Source organism: Frankliniella occidentalis, unplaced genomic scaffold, assembly GCF_000697945.3.
Source record: "Frankliniella occidentalis isolate FOCC.00 unplaced genomic scaffold, Focc_3.1 Scaffold24, whole genome shotgun sequence".
NCBI lineage: Eukaryota > Metazoa > Arthropoda > Insecta > Thysanoptera > Thripidae > Frankliniella > Frankliniella occidentalis.
Window position 1 is genome coordinate 658916 of NW_026267154.1, and position 10902 is coordinate 669817.

A 10902-nucleotide genomic window follows, 5' to 3' on the forward strand; every position below is an offset into this window, starting at 1 on the left:
TTGTAGCCAAGTCTCCTGCGCGATCACTCACCCCGTGCCTCTCTCTCTTGCTCCATAGAACAACTGGATGGCGCTGGTCAGGGACGCGGCCGAGGCGCGCGACCTGAAGCGCCACGTCAACCTGGGCCCCATGGAGTACGGCGGCCGGCTGTACTTCGTCACCCTGTGCGACATCCCCGCGGGCCAGGAGCTGGTGATCCGCTTCCCTCCGGCCTTCAAGGTGGACACGGGTAAGCTAGGGAGGCCGTGCCCCCCCCCCCCAATTTTTTTTCCAACGTGACTCATGTAGCCGTTTGGCCGTTACTCTCTATTGTCCGCAGTCTGCGGGCGCGAGTTCGGCAGCGCCGTGACGCTGTCCCAGCACCAGCGCGCCAACGCGAGCTGCGCGGCCGAGCTGCGGCGCCGGCGGCGCGCCCTCGCAGAGCTGCAGCGCGCCAAGACGAGCAAGCCCGCGGCCGCCTCCACGCCGCCGTCGTCCCCGGGGCCGCGCGGCCGACGCCGGCGGCGCGAGGGTGACGAGGACTACTCGCCGCGAGACCACAAGCCCCTGCTGACGCGCGGCCAGAAGCGCGAGCTCAGGCGGGAGCTCCAGGAGCTGACGATGAACCAGTTCCTGGACGTGGAGAAGCGCATCGGCCAGGGCGAGCACGACTGCCCCCAGTGCGGGCTGCACTTCGGGCGCGCGTGCCGCCTGCGGGCGCACGTCCAGGAGCACCACCTGGCCGCCGACAGGAGCATGCGCGACCGGTTCAGCACCATCCCCTTCACCTGCTCCGCCTGCCCGGCCAACTTCTCGTCGCCCAAGGACCTCCGCAGCCACGTCAAGATGACCCACTTCGGGCTACACAAGCACGACGGCGGCGGGCTGTCGGAGGCGTCCACGGCCACGACGGCCTCGGGCGCGGCCTCCCCGAGGGCCTCCCCGAGGGCCTCCCCGGCGCCCTCCCCGGCGCCCTCCTCGGCGCCCTCCCCGGCGCCCTCCTCGGCACCCTCCTCGGCACCCACCCTGGCGGCCTCGGACACCGCTTCGGAGGTACCGTCGGACGCAGAGTCGGAGTCCGACTCGGAAATCTCTGACAAGCCGGTGGCGGCGGACTCCTCTCTGAGTTCCACCACCATTGAGACGTCAATGGAGCTGGACAACTCACAGGATACGTCCACTGAAAGCAACCCCTAACTAGTGGGGGTGTTTACAATATGTTTCTGCATTACTGGCTATTCTTCCTAATTTGGGTGTATGCTGGCCTTTTACACTGTTTGAAGCAGATCTGCTTCAAGTCAACTTGAGTTCTTTTTTTTTATGTTTAAGGTTTTAAATGTAAATGGAAGAAGCATTGCGCTCAGTACTCATATGAAAAATCCCCTTTGGATTTCAAGTGTGTACAGTTCCTTTTCTTTTATTTTAGTTAAAATATGTTTTCTGACAATTGTGGTTTATCATATCTTGTAATCCTTATGAAAAGCTGTCAACTCTTCCCACATGACTTTATGTAATTTTAATTCTAATAAAATGCCATATTCTATTACTACCTTGTACCTTTTTTTGACAAAGAAAAGTGGATTTTTCCAGCTGCACTTAATGTCTAGAGAGTGAATTCGCATTGCATGCATGCTTGTCGACGCATCAGGAGGATCTTTCAAATCTCGCGGTCAATAAGCAGGGCGTACCAACCTAGTTTACGAAACAGGATGCGGTCTTCCCCACTGCCGTCCACCGGCTGCGTAAAGCAAAGCGTTCAATGAAGTACAGCACGTTCAAATTTATGGTGCATTAGACACGGAAGGAATGGCTAATTTGTCACGAAATAAAGGCTGGAGTCGGGCGAAACTCTCACAAGTTGGTGGTTGGTGGTCCGATTCGCGGGCGAACCAAAACAGTTGATCGTTGAGTGCGCGAGTTTCCCGCGCTCCAGGGACGAATGTTATTGTACTTTTGGGGGACGCAACGCAAACTTAGTGGGGTAGTTGTAGAACAAATAGGGGTGATATTTTCCGTTGTAGACCGACGCCACTCCGAAGCCCATTCTGATTCTTCTCTCTGATGACGCTGTCGCGGACGCATCCTCAGTAATTGGGTCTGAAGCTCGCCGGGCAGAAAAAAAATATAGCAAGGTAAATCGAAGGTTAGGATAACGCTGGTGCATTATTTTCTATCTCCTTGTACATCGCTCAAATCCAAGTCAAGCCGTTCAATCTCTCTCCTAGTGTCCCCCACTTCGCTCTGCACTTTTTCTCGCATGTCCCGCTGTAATTTCTGTTTGCTGTAGTCCTGGGTAGCTCCTGGAACTCTTGGCTAGCAAGTTTCTGAGATAACTTTCTTAGTATACCTTCACATCTATTGTTTTATTTTGTGTTCAATTTCTTCGTGTTCATATGTACCCCTGTACCATTGTTTTTGATTTAGTAACTGCACTTATTAAAGGCCTGTTGTTTATTTTTCTTCAGATGACTGAAACACGGTCCAGTAGAAAGAGCTGGCTAGAGGTGATGGAGGATGAAGAGTTTGAAAGGGAATCTGCTAGTCCAGCAGTGAAATCAATAGTGAAAAAAGAACCAGCTGACAAAAGGACTAACAGCAAATGTTCAAGAGAAGACAGCACAGTGGACCAGCCAATGGATGTTGATAAAGTAGTGGTAAAGTTAGAGCCTATGGAAGACATTCCTGAAGAAAAAGAAGTAAAGTCGGGATCCGTGCGAGTGAAAAAGGAAAAGAAAGAAAAGGGTGCTGAAGTCAAGCTGAAAGGGGCAGAGAGTGGGTGGGCTAGTTTAGTTCACGTCAAGGAGGAAGAGAAAACAAATCTTACTCCTGGGAAACTAACATTTGCTCAAATCTGTGCCAAGTCTTCTAACTCACCAGTAATGGCTATCAAATCTGAAACTGAAGATAAGATTAAACCTAATTCGAGCAAAAGTTATTCCTCGCCAGAGAAAAAAGAACGGAAACGGTCGCTTTTTCCTGATAAATCATCTGAATCTGAGAGTTTTGGAATTTTGGATGAGAAGATCATGGAAAGCCCCTGCAAGGATATTAGAGAAATTATGACTAATATACATATGGATTCTCCCTTAAAGCAAGATGAAAACGCTGATACAACTGGCACTAGAAGGACAAGCCCACGCAAAGCTGTACTTCTGAAAAAGCGAGACTTGAGAGATGCTCTGAGAAGCCCAAATAAGGGTGAGGGTTCTAGAAAACGAACTAGAGAAAAAAGCAAGGGGCAAGAAAGTCCAGCAACAAAAATTCCCCATGTTTCGTAAGTACATTTCTTATACGGGTCGTTCCTAGGGTAATGAACTCTTTTTCTATCTAAATAGTTTTGATTTTCCAGCACAAGCCCTCCATCAAAGAGTGGAAGTCCTAAAGTGCGAGCTCCAAAATTACAGTTTGAAACAGACAAGGAAGTATTGGGTAGAAGAGCCAAACAAGTAGAATATGGCAAAAATACTCTAGGTTACCAAAGATATCTGGAGATGGTGCCCAAGTAAGTTCAATTTTTATTTAATGCATGTATGACATTGAATCATTTTTATACTGCCAGTTCTTGCAAAAAAACAACTTGAGGAGCTATTATTGTCCTACCTACTTGTCATTTCAATTTTATTTTTTATTTTTTAGAGAAAAACGAGAAAAGAAGCACCCGAAAACTCCACCTAAGCATTTAAAGTATAGCCGAAGAGCATGGGATGGACTTGTTAAAGTATGGCGGCAAAAGTTGCATTTTTGGGATCCTCCTAAGGATGGGGAAGAAGCCCCCACAGAATTCCCAGATAAGTGAGTAATCTATCTATCATCCCCCAATATTTCTTACTGTCAAATTTTAATCAATTACTATGTTTTAATTATTTTTTGAATTCTGTTTCAAGTTGGGATAACCTGTCAGACTACACTGACACCACATCTGATATGTCAGAAAGTTTACCAAACACACCCAAGTCTGAGCGCAAGTCAAAGTATAAGAGAGAAGTTTCTCAGTCTGATTCTGAGAGTGATGCGAAAGAGTGTGTCCAGTCTTGTTAGTTACTCCAGCAGTGTGCTAATTTTATAGAAGTTTTGTGACTATTTAATATTGTCTTAGCTATGACTATAATTGTTTGTCTTGTTTTACATTTTAATGTTTTCACACCTTTACACTATTTTGCAACCCCGCATGGCCCCAAAAAGTTTCACCTGAACTGATTAAGCGTACATCCCATTTAGTCAGATTGGTTCCTCTAGATGTTAACTGTGATGCTTCTTCAAATGTGTAAACTTTGTTTTAGAACCTACTTCTTGAGTAGATTTTTCCCTTATGAATGTTTGAGTGTGTGCCTGTGTGTATAATTTTGAAAATCTAGATTAAGTACTCTTCATTACTGATTGAAAAATCTTTTTATTGCAATATAGCTATAAGTGACTTTTCTCCAGTTATCACTTTCTTTGTCCATGAGAGTCCTATTACTACAGTATTTCATAGAGGAAACCACTGAACACCTAGGCAGTATTTCAATTTAAGTAGCTTATGAACACACTTGTGGGCAGTCCAAATGATTGAAGTGAAAGGAGTTTTTCTCCAACAATAATTACAGAAGTACAGCATAGGTAAAATACATTTTACAGACATAGAAGAATAGCATAGGTAAATTAAATTACATACTGTAGTAGGTACATTTAGGAATTACCCTGAACTGCACTAGTACTATTAGCACTGAGTGAGGTCCCTTCTAATACTTCATTAAACTTCAAAGCCATCAAAGCATTTTTCAAAACATTCTCATTAGTTTCTCCAATGTAATTTCTTTGGGATGGCTCCTGATGGTACGATGATATCATTTGCTTATGATCTATCATTTTTTTAATTGCCTGCTCAATTTTTGTATCTTGATCCAATAACTTTGAACAATCTTTGTCTTTTGGTTGTAATCTAACATCAATAGGTGACCTGTTATGTAAAATAAGACTGATAAGAGATTGTAACTGTTGCTCTTGCTGTTGTTGCATAGCAGCAATTTTTTCATCAAGAGCTTTCATTATGCGGTTCTCCATGGACGTTAGGTGCCTCTCTAAAATCCTTTCAAATTTGTCAGAACATGCATGGCTGTTTGAATTATCAGAATCCCTAGATACATATTCATCGCTGTTTAATCGTTTAGACGAGTCACCCGCGCCTGAGTGTTTAAAGCTTTGAGAAGCAAAATTTAGAAAAGAGTTGTCTGCGCTTCTTTTTCCCCTTGTTATGCCAGGTAATAGAGACAAAAGTGACAATGGGTCAGACAAGCCTAGAGCTGACTTATTTTGGTCATTAAGAGAGCTATACATTTTCAAAAATTGTTTGCAGTTTTCTGCCTTTCCAGATAATTGAGTGTGTGATTCTCTTAAGCGCTGTTCCACTGATTCAAAATTAACACCCAAGTGCTTGTTGGTGTTCTCATAATTATCTACAACGTTCCAGATGACTTTAATTCCATAAAGCCACATGGCTGTTGGTCTACTTAGTCTTGCAAACTGCCAAAAGAAAAAGATTGAGATTAGGATACAGATGAGAATTGTTTGCAGGAGTAGTGATGCAAAAGTAACCTTACCTTTAGCGTACAGTCTTGTGTTAACTGATTAATTGCTATATCAGCACAGTAAACAGCCATGTCATCTACTTGATCAATAAGATCTGCCGAAACTGTCATCAAATATTCATTGTGAGCTCCATATACTTCAATTAATTTTGCCTGAAGTAAAAAACAAAAACATACGCTATTTATTAGATAAAACTTTGAAAAGAATTTTCAGATGTTTCACTACGTTAAAAAACAATCATGCGTACTGGTTAAAAAGCATTGAAAACTCACCTCACAAGCTACAACCAAATTGGAAATAATTGACGGAGATTTGGACATCAGTTTTAATGTGATTGAGCAGGGTTCTGGTGAGACCCTGTCATTGTTACCATTCTCTTCTAATGGTTGAGTCAAGAGTATACAGGACTCAAGCTCAACCATGTCAGTTAAGGCACCATCCTCATCTCTGTAAATAACAAAAATAGATTATACATAGACGCGAGTATTTCTGAAGAATAAACTAATAATGTATAAGACCAAATATATGGATATTTTTTGAAAAAAGAATTTGTTGTACAATTTCTGTAGTTCTTCAAGACTAAGCCCAACATATGAATGACCCTGTTGTGCTACTAAATTAACTATGTATGGGGGAAATACTAACCTCTTCTTAGCAGAAAATTCTGCCACGGTAATAGCATCTAGGAGAGTCTTCTCATTAGCGCTCTCCCATGAACAGCTTACATCAACAGAAACATTTTCCTGAGACATGATGCAATAAATACTTAATCAAACTACTTCCTAAAGTCACTTTCCTACAGTTGCTGACATTTGACTGACAGACAAAGTAACGTCTAACGTTTCTGTGCTCAACCCTCTACTTCATAATTTGTGCCCTGATATTGCGTTAGAGTTACAGAGCGTCGAACGACATGGTAAATAACCTAACAACTTTAAAATAAAATGAAACTCAAACAAGATCAATGGGGGAGTACTAGTTGTACTTTGTGAATGAACTCGTAAAGCAGCCGACACTACTCACTCACACACACACACACACCAAACGCACACTCATATTTCGCTTGTCTACCGCCAGGCGGCGCCACTCCATCGGGCTTCCGCGGGAAATTCAAATTCTTGCTTGCCCAAGATGGTGATGTCATGCTTCAATATTTTTTGTCTTGCAATGTGCAAAGTTCTATTTTAATGTTATTGTCCTTTTTTGTGTGTGTTTATATAAATTGTACGTAAAAAGCAGATATCAAGTTATCGTCTTGAATGATTGATGAAAGCGGGCAAAAATGTGAAAAAGATTCAGTTTCAACATTACATTTATTTTCAGTGAAGAGGCAGAGAAACAAAAGCACAAAAATGAACAATACTGAATTGAAGGATCAGGAAACAAATGGTTATGAGCTGGCAGCAATCTAATCCAAGGGGGTGTAATTACTAATTCCCGTTTCCTTTCAATAAATAATAAGAAAAATGAACCAGATTCTTTATCGAAAATTCAGTAGACTACAGCATGTCTGAATACATACCACAACAAAGAACCTTCATTAGACATTTTCAGAAAAATACAGATGGCCTTGCTTATAAACTTTTTTTTACTTCATTTTACACAGTTTGTAGGAACCCCATCAGTTCTCAAAATTCTGAGAGAAAAACGGATTACACTCCTCAAAATAACATGCATTTTGGCTTTCTCCCCCCGTTGCTATACATCAAATTTACATCCCGTTGCTGGGGTCATCCTATCCTAACAACATAACAAATAAATAATCATTTAAAAAGAATATCACAGAAAAATAAAGAAACACAATCGTCCCGCGTAACAAAATTATCACTCATTCCCCAGGGCGAGCAAGCTCATAGCACCGCAACACTGCCACAACACGTCGTCGGTATGGGTTAGTGGTGGAGAGGACTTCCCTCTAACCGGCGCACGGTGAAAGTTCTCAGTCTTCGCGGTCCAGGACTTATTCCCTCTAGGTCTCATTTTCTCACGGTTCAGGACTTCCCTCCAGACCTCAGTCCTCGCGGTCCGGGGGACTTCCCTCCATATCTCAGTCCTCGCGGTCCAGGAGGTCCCGGAGGGCGGCGATGTAGGTCTGCGCCATCTGCAGCGTCTCGAACTTGGACAGCTTCCTGTCGGAGCCGAGGGAGGGCACCACGTCCCGGAGGCGGTCGAAGGCGTCGTTCAGGCTGTTCATACGGCGGCGCTCCCTGGCGTTGGCGGCCAGGCGACGCCGCTTCACGACCTCCACGCCGCGCGGGGGCGAGCACGGCGAGCAGGACGCCGACGACGCCGACGAGGAGGAGGAGGCGGAGGATGCGGCGGCCGTCGGCAACGGCAACGGCGGCCACGAGGTGGAGCCCGGGGCCTCGTCGGAGCACGGTGTCGAGGATGGTGCGCTGCCGCTGCTCCAGGAGCGGGGGCTGGCGGGCGCGGGGCTGAGCGCCGGCTGGTACTCGTCGGCGGCGTGGTGCTCGTACTGGTACTCGTACTGGTAGCCGGACGGCTCCGGCTGCGGGTCGTGCTGCTGGTAGTGGCCGTACGGGTAGAAGGCCGGGAAGGGCTCGAAGGTGCGCAGCAGGGTCTCGGCCATGGCGGCGACGTGCTAGGACGACGGGCGGACGGGGCGCGCGCTGGCGGACTCGCGAGAGATCGGGGAGCCCAGAGGGGAGCCTGTAGTACCTTGCTCGGAGGCGCTGCTGAGACGACTGACTGGGGGCCCTTCCTTCCTTCTGACCTGTGCCCGTGCCCGGGCCCAGGGGCCCCGCCGCCTCCGGGCTCCGGCTGGAGGGGGAAGGGGCGCACCCGGTAGGGACCCGGGGGGACCCCCACTATCGCCCTCCATTCATTCGGGTTGTTATTGCGCCCCTCCGCCACCAGCTGATTGGTCTGTGGATGAGCAGGGGGTGGGGGATGGAGTTCCCACCCGAATGAAAAATAGGAACTGTGCATAATTTTTTCGATAGTTTTGGTGGTAGCACTTTTTGTTTTTTGCCTTGAAAAAGAGTCGACTGTACTCATGATCTCATGATGGGCGATCCACACCCGTTTGTGACAGCGGCTACATATTGTCAAATGCAGTCGTTGTCAATTTTATCCACGGGATACTCGTTTTACCAGGTGGCCGATCAACCCCGCGCACTCCTGTAGTTAGACTGAACCGCACGCAGGAGGGCGGGCAGGCTTGCCTATCGCCCGCCCCTGTCCACGGCGCCTTACGGGCCAGGCGAGTAGGCAACCCGCCCGCACTCGTGCGTGCCGTACAGTCTAACTACAGAAGTGCGCGGGGTTAATCAGCCACCTTGTACATCATAACTTATTTTGCCGTGGCAGTGTATGCTTTTGCAACAGTAGAGGGAGCGCTTTAGCAGGTGTAAGTAGTAAGGACCAAAAAGGAGAGGACGAAGGGCGTTATCGGAAGGTAGGCAAGTCGGCGGGTCATAATATTGACAACCTCACCACACGACCTCGACCAACCACGACGACCTTTGGGTAGTGTATACCTTTGGTTGTACACCGCGGCGCCCCGCGCCGTCCTGCTCAACCGGCCAGTCGCGACAGCAACAGGCGGCCGTGCGTCCTCCTGTGCAGGAGGAGGAGGAGGAGGAGGAGGAGAGGAGGAGAGGGAGGAGGGTGGCTCGCGATGCCGTGCGCGATTAGGGGTGGCCGGGGGGCGCGCGCGTTCGCCGGGGCGTGACGCCACACAGCGGCGGCGCGCGGCGCGGCACGAGTCAACCGGCCTCCTACGCGCACCCTGCTCCTCCGCGGGCGCGCCCGACCGTGGCCATGTGGTAACACAAGCAGGGGGTGAGCCGGACAAGGCGGGGCGGGGGCTAATACCCAGACCAGCAGCTACTTTAGCAGAGGGTACGTAGCGGTGTGTAGGGGTACATCAGTTACAGATTCTGAGCGTACACACACACACACACACACACACACACACACCGACTTTTCATTCTTCTTTCATTATTTTTCTGGCATTTTCCCTCGCTTTTCGACAGTGCCTAGTGTGACTGGCTGTCTCTAACCGAAGGGGTAACATTTTCCCGTTTTGAGAAAGACAGCATGCCGGTTTTCGCTCCAGTTTTGATAAAGATTTTGTTTTAAAAATATTTCCTCAATATGACTTTTTTCTCATCTAATTTTACACTCTTTTCGTGTCTGACTATTTTTGTTTTCTTTTACGTGACTCCTCTCGGTCGCACCAGTCACACACTCACACACACTAGTGGCCGGTGGATTGAAACGTGAGGAAGTCGCCGTTTTGGCCGAGCTCCCCCCGCGCCGCCGCCGCCGAGCCTCGCGCCGCGCGCGGGACAGGCAGAGCCGTGTTGAGTGGATTAACTGCAATTATCGGTTTTCGTCTGTTTTCGAGACCCTCGTCCACCCGGACGGGCAGCCCGCCTGTCCGCACAGCTGACGGCGGCGGCGGCGCGGGGGAGGGGGCGGCCGAACCCATCCCGAGCCCATACTGCCCCCGACCCCGCCCCCGGGTGCCAAACTACAGGGCGGTCACTCGACACCCGTTGAGTTGATCTTCACACGCAAATCATTTTGGCAGGGGCCCCCGCCTCCGCCCCCGCGCTCGGACGCCTGCCCTAACGCCCTGGCACTGACCTCTCTTGAACCGCCGCCGGTCCGGAAACCAACCCGTAAAACGTTTCGGACGTCTGCTATGCGTGCTCTAGAGGGTGTGTCTCATAGGCCCCGTACTTCAGTTTGGCTGTACCCTGAACACCATCCAGGCGCGTAGGCGAGTTGCCTACTCGCACGGCGCCCTCGCGGCGCTACGGTGAGTGGCGGTAGGCAATCCCGCCCCATACAACTACATGCCGTACCAAACTAAAAGTACGGCGGGGGCCAATGGGATGGGGCAACCACGAAAAGGTGGGCGTTCTAGGTCAATTTTTCTGCCACTTTTTCCGAAAAATAAAACTTGGACTTAAAAAAATCCGACCTATTCGGATAACGGGGCGGGCGACGACACCCGGACAGCTAGTGCTGGGACTGCAGCGGGCAGGGAAAGAGGACGAAAGCCCGTCACGTCAGGCGGTGCCGACGGCCGGCCGGACGAGTCCATCGAGTCCCGATAGAAATGTTTCGGTTGCGCCAATTATACTGTCCAGTGTCGGCGCTGCACCCGCCGCGCCCTGCACTCCTCGCTCACAAACTAATTATTTGCTCTCCGCCGTCGAGTGAGTTGTTATTGTCGGTGCGGGTCGATGGGGTCAGTCGGCAGGCGCAGCAAGGCGTGCAGCAGAGGTGTAGTATGTAGCAGCGCGTAGGCGGCGACGACGACGAGGCGTCCTCCTCTGCGTCCTCTGTCACTGGTAGAGAACGTCGTCGAGAGAGAGAGA

At 48.8% G+C, this 10902-nt stretch overlaps 4 protein-coding genes across 5 annotated transcripts in view; 2 read left to right on the top strand and 2 right to left on the bottom strand.

Annotated features, from left to right (window-relative positions):
- The window catches only part of LOC113215043 (uncharacterized), a gene marked incomplete in the record, with an annotated part of 8383 nt that extends 6857 nt beyond the window's left edge, over nucleotides 1–1526 (top strand). The window contains 2 exon segments of the mRNA XM_052265129.1: nucleotides 59–230; nucleotides 321–1526. Coding sequence (XP_052121089.1) covers nucleotides 59–230; nucleotides 321–1177 — 1029 coding nt within the window.
- A 291-nt stretch (nucleotides 1527–1817) lies between these two features.
- LOC113215047 (uncharacterized) lies at nucleotides 1818–4399 on the top strand. 2 transcript variants are annotated; one of them, XM_026434601.2, is made up of 5 exons: nucleotides 1818–2123; nucleotides 2446–3254; nucleotides 3330–3482; nucleotides 3617–3772; nucleotides 3865–4399. In XM_026434601.2, the coding sequence occupies exons 2-5, from the start codon at nucleotides 2446–2448 to the stop codon at nucleotides 4016–4018; spliced, it is 1272 nt and encodes a 423-aa protein (XP_026290386.1). In that variant the 5' UTR covers nucleotides 1818–2123; the 3' UTR covers nucleotides 4019–4399. The 2 variants fall into 2 exon arrangements, with proteins under 2 accessions (XP_026290386.1, XP_026290385.1); XM_026434600.2 differs by having other exon boundaries at nucleotides 1819–2112.
- LOC113215048 (uncharacterized) lies at nucleotides 4351–6419 on the bottom strand (the record flags this gene model as incomplete). Its single annotated transcript, XM_026434602.2, is given in 4 exon segments — nucleotides 4351–5482; nucleotides 5560–5700; nucleotides 5821–5995; nucleotides 6194–6419. Coding segments are annotated over 4 exon segments (1257 nt in total). The 3' UTR covers nucleotides 4351–4648.
- A 466-nt stretch (nucleotides 6420–6885) lies between these two features.
- Nucleotides 6886–8268, bottom strand: LOC113215042 (basic helix-loop-helix transcription factor amos-like). Its single transcript, XM_052265134.1, has one exon. It carries the CDS (start codon nucleotides 8136–8138, stop codon nucleotides 7596–7598), a length of 543 nt encoding a protein of 180 aa, XP_052121094.1. The 5' UTR covers nucleotides 8139–8268; the 3' UTR covers nucleotides 6886–7595.
- Between the last annotated feature and the right edge of the window lie 2634 nt (nucleotides 8269–10902).